This window comes from Platalea leucorodia (genome assembly GCF_965183815.1).
Source record: "Platalea leucorodia genome assembly, chromosome: 4".
NCBI classification, from domain to species: Eukaryota; Metazoa; Chordata; class Aves; order Pelecaniformes; family Threskiornithidae; genus Platalea; species Platalea leucorodia.
Window position 1 is genome coordinate 126,144,193 of NC_138826.1, and position 18,327 is coordinate 126,162,519.

At 51.4% G+C, this 18,327-nt stretch overlaps 1 protein-coding gene across 1 annotated transcript; it reads left to right on the forward strand.

Annotated features, from left to right (window-relative positions):
- The first annotated feature begins 1,079 nt into the window (after nt 1-1,079).
- NET1 (neuroepithelial cell transforming 1) lies at nt 1,080-13,097 on the forward strand. The gene is made up of 10 exons (XM_082308807.1): nt 1,080-1,204; nt 5,783-5,890; nt 6,680-6,844; nt 7,630-7,692; nt 8,132-8,228; nt 8,351-8,427; nt 8,926-9,183; nt 9,445-9,615; nt 10,503-10,689; nt 11,084-13,097. Exons 1-10 carry the CDS (start codon nt 1,112-1,114, stop codon nt 11,482-11,484), a joined length of 1,620 nt encoding a protein of 539 aa, XP_082164933.1. The 5' UTR covers nt 1,080-1,111; the 3' UTR covers nt 11,485-13,097.
- The last annotated feature ends 5,230 nt before the right edge of the window (nt 13,098-18,327 follow it).

Below are 18,327 nucleotides of genomic sequence, written 5' to 3' on the forward strand. Positions count from 1 at the left end.
ACTGAAAGAGTCACAGTTTGTGCTTTCAACAAGGGTACGGAAAGTCTCTGTATCCCGAGTTTCTGACAATCCTGCCGTGGATGATCCTAAATATCCCAGTCTCACATCGCAGAGGTTAAACGGGCGCAGATTTGCTGAGAGCAGCTCTCCCGCGCTCCCGGCCCCCCGAAATTTATCTCCTCCAAGCAGAAGGTTGGTTAGCATAGGTAGGCAGCAACGCAGCTGCCCTCCTATTGCCAAATAAACTCAGTTTATTTTTACCAGCACAAGAAACCTTTTATTTTGGAGATTTGTAGCGGTGCCAGGAATAATATGACTTGAACAAACAAACAAAAAATACAAACCCTTTGCATCTACAGCCAGGCCTGCTGGGACAGGCTCCCCTGTTAGAAGAGGGGGAGAGGCTTAGCCCAGCCCCTGGCTAACAGAGCTGTGCCAGCACAACCTTTAAAGCTGAGAGCAGACTTAAAAGCACAGGTCTAGACAAGAATTCTTTTTTGTTTTGAGCAAGGAGGGCTGAGGCTGGTTAACAAAAAAAAAAAAAAAAAAAAAACCAAAAAACACAGCGGCAAATGATTTATGCTCCAGCGGCGGCAACGAGAGCTGCTGTCAGGAGGAGCGCGTCCCACCACCATGCTTGTGAGACGGCCGTAGGCGGCGGCGGGCCCCAGAGCTGGGAGTGCCAGCAAAGAAAAAGAGGGGGAAAAACCCCAAAAACCAAAACGTGCATTTGGCTTTGTCTCTTTTCAGCGCAAATTAGCGAAAACCCCGCGCTTTTTAAACCGCTTTCCGTGGGGGGGGGGGGTGATGGAACAGTCCCCTCGACCCTCAGTGGGTGCCTGCATTGCGCTGCCTTAAAGTAGAGCCTCTCAGAGGTCCCATTTTTGGGAAGTTTAGGAGGAAATAAGGGCTGGGAAAGGGGCCCGCAGGGTCCTGGCACCCTGGGGGCATGGGCGGGGCTAGGAGCCGGTGGGCGTGGCTTGGGCGGGAGGGGGCGTGTCCGTGGTCGTAGCCCCGCCCCCGCCGGTGAGGTCGGGGCGCGGCGCGGCGGCGGGCGCAGAGCGGGGATGAGCGCCGGCTGAGGCGGCCGGGGCGGCCGCGGGGGGCGGCCATGGTGGCTCACGACGAGCTCGGGGGGCTGCTGCCCATCAAAAGGACTATCCGGGTGATCGACGCGCAGAACCAGTCCTTCAGGGAGCAGGAGGTGAGGGGGAGCGGGGTCGGAGAGGGGGGAAAAGGGTTTTTTTGAGGGGAAAATGGTGAGTTTGGGAGCCCCCCCCCCCCCACCTTCCCGCTCTCCGCGGCTGAGGAGAGGCGAGGAGCCGGGTGCGCTGCCCGCTGAGAGCCGGCCTCGGGAGTGAGGTGAAGGCAGCGATGTAAAAAAAAAAAAAAAGAAAGAAAAGTCTTTAAAAAGAAACAACAACTTTATAGCCCCTGGAGGGGGGTCGTCCTGGAGGAGTGGGGCCGGGGAGCCGACACCGAGCGCGGCGCCTCGCCTGACCCCGCTTCTCCCAGCGGGGTTTCCATTAAAACAACGCTTGTTGCTCTGTGCGCTCTTTCCACTGACGAGTTTTTTCCTAATTAGGGCGTTTGTTTGCTGCATAAAACAAAAAAAAAAAAAAAAAAATCACAGTGGTTGGTTGGGGTTTTGGGGGGGGGGGTGTTTTGAAGTATTGTTATTTTTATTATCTGTTGTTATGTAGATGAGAATAATTGCATTCTTGGTAGATGCTCTCACGCCTCCTGCCGCGACAGAAGGCAAAAGTTCGGCAGCCAGGTAGGGACCGGCTGCCCTGGGCAGGGTTTTATTGCCGAGATTGGCGGTGAGATGAGGTGGAAAAGAAAAAAAAGGCGGCTCCAGACAGCTCTGGGGCTTGAGGGCTCCGGTCTGAGTCGCCAGGCTCTTAAAATCCTGGCTTTAAAACAGCCAAACTTGGGCAATCTCATTGCGCAAAAGAGAAACCAGATGTTGGGAGAGCAATAACATAAACCAGATCTCTTAAAGGGGAGCAAATCGCGTCTAATTCTTAAAACGTGTATTTTCTGTAGGGTATGACCGGCACGCTGGGTGTCTGACGTTAAACTTTGGGTCTGGGCTTGAGTAATGACTCCTAAGCCAGCACCCCTGTAAGTGCCAGGTACTGAATTGCTGTGGAGAGATGCTGAAGTTATCAGCGGAGCGTGAGGCCAGATTTCTCCCTCGGTGGCGAACAGCCTGTTGAATTTGAGAAAGGCGAGGGTTGTAACCTCCGTACCGACGTGCCGAGCCGGTGGCTGGTTGTTCGGTTCGAGTCCAGACAGCCGTTTTCAGAACAGAGCTTGAGATTCAGCAAGCTCCTTGCACGTGAATCTTAAAATAAGACAGTCAGGTGGCGATGATTTCTGGCAGGAGTTATTCGAGCTGGTGACTAAAATCCCTTTGTGCTTATTTGGCTTAATAGAAAAAGTTTTGCTGTGCGTGGTTTTTAGATTCGTCACCGTGTTTGTACGCACTGGTATGGGACCGGCAGGTAGGACATTGCACTCTAGTAAGCGATCCTTGTAAAAACCACTAATCATTACCTAGCGTGGGGGGAAAGGTTACAGGCGTGCATGCTGCTGGAGGAAAACGTTTGTTGCTCAAAAGTAGAGCCTGTTTTTCTTCCAAGCAGCGAGGTGCAATCTCTTCACAATGCGAAGGGTTAACCTACACTCAGAAGCACTTGAAGAAATTCCACTAGTGTGAAGTCTTGTCTGCCAGCTGAGGCACAAATTTAGCCTTTGCGTGTATGTTTATGATATATTTATATTCACTTTTAATAAAGAGTCCCCTGGAAAAAAAATTTTGAATGGAAGCAGAAGTGCTGTTGAGCTCGGTGGGGTTTTAATTATGTCAGTGTTGTAATGCATAACGCTACTACCTTGTTACAGAAACGTTACAGACTTCGTTCTAATCTGGGCTTCTGTAAGTAATACAGCGTGGAGACAGGGTAATCATTGTTTGCAAGTACAGAACTAAAAAAAAAAAAACCAACCAAAAACCACTGAGCCAAAGTTATCCATAGTATGAACTGCGCTGAGTCTCAGCTTACACCGCGGCTCAGTCTGACTGTAAGTGGAGTACACGACCCCAGGCTGAAACACAGGTCTCGGAGAAGGTGAAGTTTCTAAGGAGAGGGGTTTTTTCCCCCTCCCTGTCTTGGATCAAACGGTATCGCTGGAAGGAGGAGAAGAAGAAGAAACAGATGCGTTTTTTTGGCAGTTGAGCCATTCACGTCTGAGAGCACTTGCAGGACAGAAAGTGGGATTTGTTTCTCTTTAAGAGAGGGGAAATGGCCTTTTGCTAAGCTGAATTTATAGCGTACAGAAGGTTTTCTGTTGGCCGAACACCCCAGGGGGAGCACATCGCATGTACAGAAAACGCTCTGGTCATGCCGATCTGTGCGAAATTCCTCCCTCCGCAGAGCAGAGGAGGGCTCCTCGGGAGCCGTGCTCCCTCTCGTTCAAGAGAGCAGTGCTTTTCACTTCGAGCCTGTCTTTGCACGTCTCGTTATGTGTCGCCTGTTCAGAAAAGTGGCGATTTATAATCCCAGGGAGCCCCTTTGTACCGCCTGTCCCAAATGGAGAGGCAGGAATGCCTTCTGCCAGACCTTGTGCATATGCATGTGTCGCTTCAGCCCAGCGCAGATGTGCTGGGAAGGCATTCACACATGTCCCTCAGCGCAGATAGGGTGTCGTTGTATCTCATATCTGGAAAGGCTGCAGAGTTGACCCTTTAACAGCGAGCTGCGAAAGACTGTACAAGCATCCTAAAGCACTTGAGGTTTCTCGCTATTAATTTTCAGTGTCACGTTTTTCTTTTCCATGCTATTTATATTGCTGGCCTTGACAGAGCTGTGTGTGGCTTATGTCTGTGTATTTTCTGCTTACATTCCTGCAGTTTCTTAAGCTTCTCTTGGCTTGCATCCCTTTATTCTAGTACACTGATACACGGTTTTCTAGAAGTAAATTACCTATCCTTTTCCTCCACTCAGAAACGTCTGCAGTTAATTAAAGTTTCCTTGTCTTCCTTTGGGCCCAGCCTAACTTTCCAGCCTTCTGCGTAATCCTTTTGCTGACTGACTCTGTCCTGAGTGGAGTGGCTCATGGTTGGCAAAGAAGTGACTGCAGTGTTCCCAGTGCTGTACCTAAACCCAGCTGAGGGTCGGGGTCCTAGGGTGAAGGTGCTCTGTTATAGCTTTTCCCTATTTCTGTAGTGCCCTCATAGTTCTGAGATTACCCAAACGTTTCAAGCGCAGCTTTGAACGCGCTTTGTGCTGTGCCAAGAGGTCTTTCTGTTCTGCATCACTCATAAATTGTTTCTTTTCATGTTTCCCCCCCCCTGCAACTTTGAAGGCTTAATTCAGTGTGAGCTAACCTCCCCTGTTGCTTAACACTGCGTGTAGGCAGACAGACGGGCCACTCCTCGGGTCATGTTGCTGAAATCAGATCTTACATACGTAGCTTTTATGCTTCCTCAGTCTCATGACTGGAATCCAGCTCTGTGTGTTCCTATTCCCCTTTTTTGTTTTCAGCATTTGTCACTTCTGTTGCTACACAGAAGCAAAGGGTTTGGGCACCTTATCTTGCAATCTCAGACTGGAAACAGAGACAGCAGAGAGCTTGTCCTAAGCAGCCTTCTCAGTCTTTGCCTTTTAGCCTTTTGAAATGTAAGAGGAGAGACTCAACTGTAATTAACCAAAAATGCCTAATAAAGCTTTGGTAAAATTTCTACTGAGATGAACTCAAAAAAAGAGACTGCTTCCATCAACTCACCTGAACCGCATGCTGAGAAGCTTCCTTCTGATGATGAGTCACATCCAGCCGTCTGCCAGATGTTTAGGAGCACCAGGGCCTTTCTCCTAGCCTTAAGCTCCGAGTCCATCTCTTCCTGGTGTCCCATGGTGCCCACCTTTCCTGTACAGTCCTTACAACGCAGTATTTTTGGTGTAGAACATGTAGGTTTGCCAGCATGATTTTCAAAACTGATCTGAGCTTAAGCAGCAGGAGGTTTCCATGGGGCGTTTCCTCTTTCTTGGCAGCATTTTGGTCAGGACAGAATTGAAAACGCTCTGGGCTCCCGGCAGGGATTAGTGGTGTAGAAAAGCAGAAGCTCTATCTTTCAAATCTAAACAACATATAAGAAAAATGATGATGGCTTGCGGGGGGCTGGGGAGGGGGAGCAGAAGGAGGAGGAAGCTTTGTAAACGGAAGGTTTTAAACTTTATCCACTCTGTGTGTGCGTGTCCCTCACAGGAATGTTCAGCATGTGGTCATTTGCTATTTGTTAGAATAGCTGCTGAGGCTGTCCTGGGCTCCGACTGCTGCTTTTCTCTCCGCAATAAAATTAAAATGGAAAAACACATTCTTTCTACAAAGGAAAACATGATAAAATGGAGAAGCAGATCACGGCTCCATCTTTAGATGACAATCACTTGCCTGGCGGAGGAGAATGCTTCAGTCTATTTATGTTCAAACCATAACTGTCCCTGTTTGAGCTCTATTTTGAATTCTGACTGACGTGTATGTTATCTTCCCTCTTTTACACTGGGCAAAGCCTCTGCAGTTTAATTGCAGCCTTAAAGTTCAGAGAAATATTTACAGCCTCTGCTTTCCTTTTAAGATGAATGGCTACTTCAAAACACTCTCTTTGCTGTGTTTCCCACTCCTTAAGTGGGTTTATGCTTTTTAAACCTGCCTGGGCAGCTTGAGAAATGAAGTGGGAGTCACAGCCAGTACAATTTGTTCTCTGCTTTATTTACAGGAGCCAAGCAATAAGCGGGTTCGGCCTTTAGCACGGGTCACATCCCTGGCGAACTTGATCTCTCCTGTAAGAAATGGTGCGGTGCGGCGCTTTGGGCAGACAATACAGGTAAAAAGCAGAGCCTTCCAGTCCTAGAAGTCTGGAGATCCGGGGAAGGTACTGGCTGGCTGGGGGTAAAACAAGCACTGGAATTTCAAGGCCTCTCTTGAAAATCTCCTATATGCAAGGACAGCAAGCTTGTTGGGGATGAAGAAGAGTTTGGCAGTTCAGAGGTAGCTTGTTAGATAACCAGGTTATTGAGGGTTTAAGCAGTGAAAAAAACCAAACTGATTCAGATAAGGAGATGTACTTGATAAAATGTTCCAGTGCTTGAGATGCACGTATTGGAGCAGGGACTTACACGTGAGCTGACCCTGCTGTTCAGTGATCTTTCAATAGTGTTAGAGAAGGAACACTATACCCCATGCATGCAGATAAGAGCGCTTCTGTATCTGGGTTTTAGTAACATTGCAAATCACGAGAGCAAAGTTCAAGTGTCTCCTGATTAGCCCTGTTACGGGTAGAATTATGATCCTAGTTTATTTACTTCCTTATACCTTGGAGATAGACCCAAGCTTTACCCGCCCATCCTCCTCCCGAGTGCTGCTGCTGGATCAGAACAGGGAGAGGTGCATGGAAAAGCTCGCCAATCTCTGGGCGCTCAGGGCTTTCTCAGCAGCTTGATTAAAGTGTTCCATTATCTGAGGAAAAGTGTCTGGGTGTGTTTTCCTGTCCTGTACAACAGAGAAGGGTGAAGGATTGGGAGGGATATGGATAATACTATAATACTTCTGTACTTCTGAAATGGTGGCTCTACATTTTTTTTTTTTTTACTCTTTTTTTTTTTAATCCCTGTAGTCATTTGCCCTTCGCAGTGACAGCAAGTCTCCTGGCTGTGCCCAGAAGTCATGTAGCAGATCTGCTGCTCCTACTCCTAAAAGAAGAAACAGCGTACTTTGGTCCGAGATGTTAGATGTCAACATGAAAGAGTCCCTGAGCACCAAAGAAATAAAGCGCCAGGAGGTAGGCTGTCCGTTAAACAGCAGGACTGGGAGAGGCAGCCGAGGCCTTGGCTTGGGCTGTTTCCTTGGCAAGTAAAGGAGTAACGAGCATCTGTGGGTGACTCTGTCTTCCTGTGCACCTTCATTTCTAAACTGCTAGATTTATTTCTGCATTAGGCATGGGAAAAGGTAGGCTTTTCTCTCTTGAGTCACTAAGGAGTTTGCCTGCCCGGTTTGACCCTTCAGAGATGCCAGACTCTTTCCACGGGGGTGCTCAGCATTTCTGAAATTCGAGACCCCGCCACGCTGGTTGCTTTGCAGCAGACCCAAAGTCGGGTTCCTTGTAAAGCCAGCTGTCTTTCTCTTAAAGCTCTTGACAATTGGTTGAAAGCCAAATAGCAAGGCCTTGGCTTGCCTTTTTCCTGTAGTTCTTAGACAAATCTTCTAGTGACAACACAGAAGCTGACTAAAGACGCCTGGGATTTGACCTCTGTGGTTTTCTGGGTTTTGTTTTTTTCGTACTTGCCTGTGTAAAAGCAGTGATTTAAAAGGCGCTAATATTTAATTTGGCTTGTGCACGAGCGTCAGAGCTTTCACACAGTTGTAAGTAATGTCGCTTTCTCGGAGCTGGGAAAGCCGGCAGATTTACTTGAGGTTGTCATGCCCAGGTGGCATACAGTGATTCAGATGGCAAAACCGCCTATTCAGGCTGCAGAGACGGGATGTACATTATGTGAGCTGAAAGGCTCTTTGAGAGGACAACTGGCATTAAAAATGACTCTCGATGCTTTATCCCCTTCCTCACAGGCCATCTATGAAATGTCCAGGGGAGAGCAGGACCTAATCGAAGACCTGAAGCTTGCCAGAAAGGTGAGTGTTTTTTTTTGCAGCGATCAGTTGATCGTATTACAGATAATCATTAATTTTCTTTGCACCTGCACGCATTACATATCAGCTTTATCAGGCCCAGAGTTCACAGTTTGAAAGCTGGCCTGGAAAGCTGACGTGAGCAGTCCTACAGTACTGGTTTGATTGCAGCAAACCCAGCCGAAAAAGGATTGCGCTTTGCAGTGCTGCAGAGCTGGTTGGGGAATCCCTCTCCCAGATGAGAGCAGTTCAGACAGGAAAGTCCTTTTCATCCGATACCTCCATACAGAGATGAATCTTTTAGCGATCAAAGTCGGTGTTACTGTTTCTGTTGGCTTCACTTCATATCTGTCCTGCACGTCATACATCCCCTCATATTTAAATTGTCAGCTTTTGGGTTTGGGAGATTTTAATGTATTTTAATACTTATGTCCTTTGACAGGCCTATCATGATCCCATGCTGAAACTCTCCATCATGTCCGAGGAGGAACTCAACCACATATTTGGGGACTTGGATTCTTATATTCCTCTGCATGAAGGTAAGAGCAAGTGGGTCATGTTCACATAACGTGCTGACTAAGAGTTAAACTCTGTGCTTTCTCACATTAGAACAGCTTACTGGGGCATTGATGCAATTTCTATTTTTGTGTTTCAATTCCAGACTTGTTGGCAAGTTTAGGAGAAGCAACAAAACCAGATGGAACAGTGGAGCAGATTGGGCCCATTCTTGTGAAGTGGGTGAGTACATAACTTAGAGACAACAGGCTAAAAATGCGCTTAAAGAACGTTTAAAGCTAGAAGCCGAAAAGCTCTGGGCTTTTGTGGCCTTGAGCGAAAGATTGAAACGGAAATCCTGGCTACGCTGAAAACAATGGGAGTCTGTCAGCCATAATGGGCCGCGATTTCACCCTGGAGACTTACACCAGTGTGACTGCGATTACTTGCTGATTTATGTTTGAAATGTCTATATCTTCTGGACTGTTTGTCACCGATGTGATTTCAATAGTGTTATCGCTGTTAATCTCAAACGTCTGAACTTCAAAGGCTTTGCACGCAGGATGCCCTTGTTCTCCTCACAAAAGACTAGCTACATATACAAGATACAAGTCTGTTAGCTTTTTTATTGGGCAAAATATTGCAGTAAGGGAAGTAGAACTCCCCAAGTTTGACATGTTAATGCGATTTGCTTTTCCTACACGGAATTTAACTCCTGAACATTGTTCTGTTCTCCTGCAGTTACCACGACTCCATGCCTACAAAGGTTACTGTAGCAATCAGCTGGCAGCCAAAGCACTTCTGGATCAGAAGAAGCAGGACCGGAGAGTGCAGGACTTCCTTCAGCGCTGCCTCGAGTCTCCTTTCAGCCGCAAGCTAGACCTTTGGAGCTTCTTGGACATTCCTCGAAGTCGGCTGGTCAAATACCCGCTGCTCCTGAAAGAGATCCTGAGGCACACTCCCAAAGACCATCCCGATATCCAGATTCTGGAAGAAGCCGTAAGTAATAGTGATTTTGTCATCATTGTCGTGACATAAAGCATGTCATTCCGGAGCTTCAGAAAGCTTTCTTTCACCCTCAGCAATTTTGTGGGGTGGTTTTCTCGGTGGACACAAATCTGTGACTGTAAACCTTTCTGAAAGCAAGTGAGAGATGAGTCCACATGGATTCCATCATCGGGAGTTTTTAAATAGGACTTAAAGGGAAGATACACAAGCAGAGGTCCTTATTTAATTATTTGTAAATGTTTTGTTTTATAGATATCCATAATCCAAGGAGTCCTCTCTGACATCAACCTGAAGAAGGGGGAGTCAGAGTGCCAGTATTACATTGACAAGCTGGAGTACCTGGATGAGAAGCAGAAGGACCCGAGGATTGAAGGCAGCAAAGCTTTACTGTGCCACGGGGAGCTGAAGAATAAAAATGGACATGTAAGTCCCTCGTGTTCATGGTCATTAATTCTCAAGTTTGAAAACCTTCCCCCAGAGGCAGTTAAAACCGTTTGTCGTAGTAGGACCAGGAGCCCTTCCATCCTTAGGGTTAGTTTAGACAATTAGCTAAATTTAAAAAGCAGAAGAGAAAGCACCTGATGGCAGGCTGCATTTCAGGGCGTAAGGGAAAGTTTCCTGCTGACAGCTTTACAATTGGCCTTCAGAAGCTGGAAAATAATTAGCGCAGAATTACCATAGAAAGTGTGCTCTGTGCCCAAGCACTCCATCAAAAGGGATTTCCTGCCGGCTGTTTACTTTCAGGTGCTCTGACATTCCCCATTATGAGCGCTGGCGCGCAGCTCTTCCAAACAAAAGTGTTCCTGCGGACGCCTGCTTGGCTTTGAGATGAACTGCCAGAAGTTTTATCTCCCACTGCAGCAGCGCTGAAAGACCCTGCTGTACTCGAGGGTTTGCTGCCTTTTGTTCTGGCTTGCGGGAGTAACCTCGTTTTAAACATCAAATCTTGTTCTGTTTTCTTTTATTTTTTTTTTTGTTGGTCGGGGGGTTTTTTTGTTTAATTTGGCCATTACACTTCTGTATACATGAAGCGTTTTGTATTGTCAGAAAAGATACTGCTTCTAATCATCCTATTCTTGGCATCCGTAAATCATGATTCACTTTTTAAGGGTCATTAAAATAATAAACCTGTTGATGTAAGTCCGGTCTGTGCCACTGCCGGGGCCCTACGTTGCTGTAACAAGAAACTGTCAGAAGGTTAACGTGGGTGAAACTTCAGATAACGTGGCCTTGAATCCCAGAGGATGTGTAACCGCTTTGAATACAGGGTACAACGCTTTGCTCATGTTCAAATGCGCTTTACCTTTCAGAAACTCTACGTCTTCCTCTTCCAAGACGTCCTGGTTTTGACCCGGCCGGTCACTCGCAATGAGCGTCAGGCCTACCAAGTGTACAGGCAGCCGATCCCCGTCCAGGAGCTGCTCCTCGAAGACCTGCAGGATGGCGATGTGAAAATGGGAGGATCCTTCCGAGGAGCTTTTGGCAATTCCGATAAAGGTACGGACCAAACCAGTTCATCTGTGGGGGAATCTGTTGGAGAGGAGAGATTACACCTGGGCATAGGTCCCCGCGGACTGGGGTTCCTTTGGGATAACAGGCATGTGACATGCGTTAACGTCCACCTTTAGACTGGCACTGCTGGGCTTTGCAGTTTTATATTTGGTGGCCATAAAATTATATATGGCGCTCTGCACTTGGTGCTCAAATTAGAAAACATCTGTTTCAGCACGTCTCTGCTGCGCTGTGGGGTTTGGGGTTGTTTTTTCTTTTGGTGGAGTTTTGAACGTTTTTCCCTGAAGCAGAGCAGGGCGGTCCAGGTCACTTGTCTAGCGATGGAATCTCTAAATATTGAACTAGGACCTGATCTGCTTTTTCCTATGTTTATCATCAGCTAAAAATATCTTCCGAGTTCGTTTCCAAGATCCCTCTCCGGGCCAGTCCCACACGCTGCAGGCCAACGATGTCTTCCACAAGCAGCAATGGGTTAATTGCATCCGAACCGCCATCGCTCCCTTCCAGCGGACTGCCGCCGCCGCCGAGCTGAAGGAGCTGCCCGAGCTGAGCGAAGAGTCGGAGGAGAACAACCCCTCCGCGCCCAACATCAAAGCCCAGAAGAGGCAATCTGCCATCTCTGGCATCACCGAGATGGAGTTAGACGAAAGCACAGCCGAGTGCGGCTCCATCCTGGACTCGGAGGAAGCCAAGGGAGTGAAAACACAGCGAACATCGTCTGGGCACCGAAAAACGAGGGAGAAGCAGCTAAGTGGCAAGCGGAAAGAAACGCTAGTGTAGAGGGGAGCCCAGCGCCATCCTGGTGGAAGACTGTTTATTTATAAATAACGTGTACATTTTTTCTTGTAATGTGAGCATGATTGGATTTGCTCTACTGAACATAATTTTTTTTTTTTTTGCCTTTTTTTTAATGTTGTAATGGCAGCTACTGGTATACAGTTAACACTGTTGAGCTGGAGTCTGTTTTTACAAACATGGCCACTTTGAACCTGGTTTTAACGCTGTCAGGGATTCAGAAGCCCTCGTGCTTCTGACCGCTCGTGGCAGATTTGAAGAGCACGCTTTAGTTTCCGAAAGATTTCCGCGCGCGGTGTTTAAGGCTGGAGAACAGTAAAGCTAAAGCAGAAGTTTGGGGCGTCACCGCGAGCCTGGCAGCGCCTCCCTTTGCAGGGGGTTTGGATCAACGCTGCAAGAGTCCTTTTAAAGTGGGCTCGAAACCTGAGTTGGCATTTTCTTCTTGCCTCGTACAGCGCACGCTTTGCAGGGTGTGATTACCGTAATCCATGCAACTTTTTGTGTTAAAAAAGGGGAAAAAAAACCAAAAAAAACAGACCCCAGGTTCAGCAGGTTCTCAATTTACCTACTGGAATCTTTCATCTTAGTGTGTCCTTTGTACATTCCTCATTTTCACTCTTGTAATCTGCCAGGTATTTAATTTTTTTTTTTATTAGTTGTTTTGTTTCAAGTTTGGGGGTTTTTTTGTTTGTTTTCTTTGTTGTTCCCTTTTTTTTTTTTTTTTTTTTACTTTTGTATGTTGTTGTTGTTGTTCTTCAGGCTTGGCATTTCCTTCCAAGTACTTGATCCTTCTCGCTCGGAGGCGTGCGTGCACGTACCGTTTCTCACGTCACTCCGCAGTTGTGCGGAGCGCAGGCGAGCCGTAGCGTTATGAGCCGGTGGCCGAGAGGGAGACGCTCAACGCACCCCGTAACGACGAGCGACGTAAATGGCTCGCATGCGCTCCGGACTACTGAGAGAGAACTGCATTGCTAATGGGGTTTAGGAAGGTTTTAGGCACGTTGTAAAGGGTTTGGGGAGGGAAGAGGAGCAGCTAGAGGGGAATAGCAGGGAGCGAAGGTAGATTTTTCTTGTTATCGTTGCCTTTTGGAAATGAAATGCCTTCCACGGGGAGGCAGGACTGGAGGCAACCAAGGGGTTATTGCATGTGGTAGAAAGGTAGAGAAAAGAAAGCGTTTGAAGCCGATGAGGTGTAAAGACAGAAGAGGTAGCGGTTGTATATACTCGTAACGGCGACACTGCCATGTTCTAGCGGTCCAAAGATTCGCGTGAGAGACGCCAGCTTGGTAACCGCGCCGCGAAGCGTCGTGGGAAACAAAGCGGTGACAGCTTTCAGCAAAGCCCGCGGGTTGTTCCTCTCATTCGACCAGTGGTGGTGGGGCGAGGACAGCCATCCCACAATACCCGTCCTTGAGCGTCACCCGAAATCCGTGCTCGAGGAGCCGTATTTGCGCGTAAAGCGTCGCGGCCTGTCACACGTTTGGCCAGTAATGTTGGAAACGGGAAGAGGGTGTACATAGACACAAACGCATGGTTCTCTGTAAATGTATTGTACAGTTTCGAGTGCCAAGTACAATTAAATTCCTGACAGCCTCTTGCCTGCCTCGTCCGAGTCGCGTACCTGCGCTTCTCCGAGCCCTCGCAGCGGGCCTGCCGCCGCACGACGCGGGCGTAGGGCTGTAGCTCGCGGGAGGAAGCCGTGGCTTTCTTCAAAACCGCTTTTTCCGTCACGGTTCCCCGTTGCGCCGCTGCGGGCGGGCAGGACGCGAGCCAGCGGTTTGCAGCTGGGTGTGCGGCGCAGGGCCCGGCCGCCACCGCCCTCGGTGCGCGACGGGGCGGTCGCTGTAAAACAGGGCACAGCCGCCTGACTCACTTCATCACTCTCCTCCATGTCTGGGGGAAGAGGGAGCAGTGGCAATAATCCCTGCCCTCCCGCGGCACCGGAACCTCCTTCCTCCAGAAAAGAAATCGCCCCGCGGAACAGAAAGGCTCCTCGTTTAACAAATATTTTAAAATCCCCTCCGAGATGAACCTTCAGAAGCAGCCCTGAGCGGAAAGGGGACCGCGGCGGGGAGCACCCGGTTATCAGCAGCGTGACGAAAGCGTTGGGTCTCCGCGGCCCTCCCGAAGAGCCGCGGCCTGACCGCGTAAGGCGATGTCTGGGCACGGCTGCGGCTCCCGGGGAGAGCGGCCCCGGCTCCGCAGCGGCTCCCTGGGGCCGGCCGCGCTCCCCCGGGTGCCCCGCTGCCGCCCCGGGGCCCCCGGGGGAGGGAAGGCGCAGCACCAGGCCGGGGCTTACAGCTGAGCTTTGACCTGGGAAGCTGAGTTTTGATCTGGAGGGGACTCGGCTCCTCCCAAGCAGGGAGAAGCTGAAAAAAAAAAAAAGACTCCTTTTGCCAAAAAAAAAACAAAAAGGGGAGGATTAGTGAGCTGCTGGGGCTCGTCCTCAACAGAGAGGGAGCCCTGCGGAGAGCCTGCTTATCCTGCCCTGCGTCAGGCTGGGGCTGGCCCTTCGTCTCCTCGTCCCGTGGCCAACAGACAGCAAATTAGCCAAAAACTTAATTTCCCTTTAAAAGTAAATTCCCTCCAACTCCCGGTGGTTCCTATCCCCGCTCCGTCCCTCCGGGAGGAATGTGCAGACCGCAGCCGTCTGCCTCCTCGGCGCAGGCTTGGCTGGGCTAAACAGGCCGGGCTTTCCTGGCCTCCTCCTCCCTGGGGTCCCGGCCAGCCCCCTCCTCGCCCAAGCTGCCAAACCGCTGAGCCGAGACCCCCGTCCCACGCACGGGGGGACCCCGGGACACGGCGGGGTGAGATCCCCAAGGGCAGCGAGGGGACCTGGGCCAGCGCCGCGTCCCCCAGCCCCGCTGAGCCCCTGCGTCCTTGGCCACCCCGGCCGTTGCAACATCCCCGTCGTGGCTAGTGAAAGGGAAGGTGGCCGTGCCCGGCGGACACGTGGGCACCTCCGCCTTCGGTCAGCAGCTCCCCGGCCCCATATCTACCTTTGGGGACCCACCCAGCTCGGGTGCTACGTGCGGAGAGGAGCCAACGCCACCCCAATTTACAGGCGAGACCTTCCCGGAGTCGGAACCACGTCCCTCTTCCGAGCACCTCCCCAGCACCCCGATCCCAGCCTCCCTCCGCTGCCGCGGTGACGGCTGGCAGACCCAAAAGCGGGACCGCGGTCCCTTCGCTTGGGCTAGAAAAGCCCAACTTGGGGAGCGCTGCCCTGCAGATCCTGCGGTTCACCCTCGGCTTTGGAAACCTCCCTTAAAACGACGTCTAAAATAAACCGCAAGCCACCAAAGTCCAAATTTCACCCCCAGCAGCTGCCGTCCCCTGGAGACCCCCGCAGCCATTTCGGGATCACGCCCAAGCTCAGCCTTTCCAAAATCCCATTTTGCACGTTAAACCCTGATGCAATTTACGCCGGGGCTTTGCGGAGGTTCCTCCCCATCCCCACGGACGCTGGCGGGACCGGCCGGCCTCGGCGCGTCTGGGCTCGCGCGGGGGCATGGGGCCCCGCGGAGGTTTCCCTGTCGGAGCGGTTTCCCTCTCCGCCTCCAACTTTCTCTTTTTCCACAAATTCATCAGCCTCCCCTCCCTCCGCCGCCGCCTCGTCTGCAAATGCAAACCCAGACGTCGCCGCACACATCTGCGCACATCTGGGCTTGCGTTACGAGCCGCGCGGGCTCGGGATAATCCAACCGGGTGCTTTTAACCATCTGCTCTGGGGTTTTTTTTCCAGCCATTACCTGGATCAGACCGCTCAAAGCCAGACGCTGAGGTTGAGGAAGGCGATGCCGCCTGGAAAACGCCGTGTGAGGCTTTAATATGGGCCGCTTGCACCCTCCTTCGTCAAAGCGGCGACCCCTCCAGCTCCGGTTGGAGGCATCCCGGGAAAATCGGCTGCCAAAATACCCATCAGCCGGCGGCTGCGTGCTCCTGCCTCCCACCGTGGCGGCCTCGCCGCCTTCCCGTCCTACCCCACAGCCCACCTCGGATGCCGTAAATAGGACTCGGCCATAAAGCGCGGGATTTTATGGGCCAACAGGCGGTTGTATCAGGTTAATTAGCCTGCCGAGCTAACGAGGGGGCAGTTAAGCACGGTCAAAATCAAGGGCTGGCTTGACCTTCTCCCAAAGACTGATGCAAACGTGGGAGGCAATGGGTGCTGGTGATGGGAAGGCGATGGGTGCTGGTGATGGGAAGGCGATGGGTGCTGGTGACGGGTGCTGGTGACGGGAAGGCGATGGGTGCTGGTGATGGGTGCTGGTGATGGGAAGGCGATGGGTGCTGGTGACGGGTGCTGGCCATGGAGAGGTGATGGGGAAGCAAAACCCCCAGCAGCTTCCAGCTTCGCTCAGCACCAAGGGACACCCAGGACAGAGCAACCCCTTCGTCCTTAGCGAAGCGGCCCAGGGTCCCCCCCACCCAGGCCACCCTCATTTTGGAGCTCAAACAACTCCCTCTGTAGCTTGAGCAAACACCTTAATCCTCCCGGGCTTTGAAAACACACGGTTATCTGATGGTGTTTGCTTCTCCAGCTGGGTTCAAGCCAGCTCCCCCTCCTCTTGGCTCCGTGCTTGGCTGCCCGGGGCTTTTTCACAGCAATTTTGATTCGATCGTATTAAATCTGGAGCAGAACAGCAAGCGCGGGCAATTAGACAGACAATTAGGGAGCAGCTCGTTGCACAAGAGGAGCTGCCAGGACCTCCCCTCCCCGAAACGCGCTCGCGGGGCGAGTAGTGCCGTGCCTCTCGCCAGACAGGTTCCCGGCACGGCTCGGCCGATTCCTCCCTGCAACTGCAGCATTTAACGTGCCCAGAGTTTTTTCCAGATGAGGTTTTCCTTGAGACGGTGATCCCCTCCCAGGCTTTGTCCCACCTGAAGACCCCATTTCCCACGTGTTCCTCAGTTGTCCCATGGGTTGGTTTCTGTTTTGTGGCCGTCCCTCCAAATCCCACAGTTCTGATTCCTCACTGGGTTAAACTGGGGTAAACTGGTGCCATTTTCTTGTAGCCAAGAAAGTCAAACTATCTTCTGCTTGTGCCTGATCATCTGGTCCGTTAGGTCCTTGGCCCAGCTGGTGAAGGTGGCTTGGCTGTTATGGGCACGTAGGAAGGAATGACGGATGGTTGGAGGGACAAGTAGATGGATGCTAATGGGAATGCATGGATGGACAGACAGATGCATGGACGGATGGATGGAGGGACAGACGGACAGTTGAATGGATGGATGAGTGGATGGACAGATGAATGGAGGGATGGGAATGTGGTTGGGTGGATGGATGCACACACGGATGGGTGGCTGGTTGGTGGAATGGGTGGATGGATGGATGGACGGACAGACGGACGGACGGATGGATGATAATGTGGCTGGGTGGATAGATGGACACACGGATGGATGGGTGGGTGGCTGGCTGGACGGACAGCTGGGCGGATGCATGGATGGGTGGATGGATGAACAGATAAATGGATGGAGGGATGGATGGAATGTAGTGAGAATGGATGGAGGGATGGATGGAGGGATGGAGGGATGGATGGATGGATGGATGGATGGATGGATGGAGGGACGGATGGAGGGATGGATGGATGGATGGATGGAGGGACGGATGGAGGGATGGAGGGATGGAGGGAGGGATGGATGGATGGATGGATGGATGGATGGATGGAGGGACGGATGGAGGGATGGAGGGATGGATGGAGGGATGGATGGATGGATGGATGGATGGAGGGACGGATGGAGGGATGGATGGATGGATGGATGGAGGGACGGATGGAGGGATGGAGGGATGGAGGGATGGATGGATGGATGGAGGGATGGATGGATGGATGGATGGATGGATGGATGGAGGGACGGATGGAGGGATGGATGGATGGAGGGATGGAGGGACGGATGGAGGGATGGATGGAGGGACAGATGGAGGGACGGATGGAGGGATGGAGGGATGGATGGATGGAGGGATGGATGGATGGATGGAGGGAGGGAGGGAGGGATGGATGGAGGGAGGGATGGATGGAATGTAGTGAGGATGGAGGGATGGAGGGATGGAGGGATGGATGGAGGGACGGATGGATGGATGGATGGAGGGACGGATGGAGGGATGGATGGATGGAGGGATGGAGGGATGGATGGAGGGATGGATGGATGGACAGACAGAGAAATATCCCTCGTTGTCATTCTGCTCTGAACCCTGCTGTGCTCTTTGCTGTAAGAGATGAGTAAAAATGAAAGCAGGCCATTACACCATGGTTAACCCTCACTCAGCCCCGGGGTTAACCCCTGACTAACCGGGGCAGGACTCATGACACCGCTCGCCTGATGCACCACCGCGTCAGCTGCCCCGCGGCCGTTCCCGGGGAGTCCAGGGGAGGCATCGCGGCTGATTCAGGTCTCCGTCAGCGCGGAGCACATCAGCTCCGGGCCGCCGGGCTCTGCCTGGACCTGCACGAGGGAACCCTCCCTCGGCAGGTTTGACATGCTGCCAGCATCACCGTGGTGGCCCTGGGGCTGGGGAGACTGGGGGGACGCCTCTCACACCCCCACGCAGGGCTGGAGGTCTCTGCACAACTCCAAACCCCACCAAAATTGCCTTAAAATAGCCAAAAATTAGCGTGTATCACTCGCCTTCCGCCAGCGCCCTGCCTCTCCCTGAAACCACCGCTTTGCTGCAAGCCACAGCGCAAATCCCTTAATTAGGGGGTTCGTTAGGAGCCGGCCCCACAAAATGCCACTGGCGGAGCAAGCGGGACGGCAGCCGGGGTGGCCCAAGGGGGCTGGCCGTCACCCTTCTTCTCTGGCACCCCGAAACTCCCCTGCCCGCTCCAC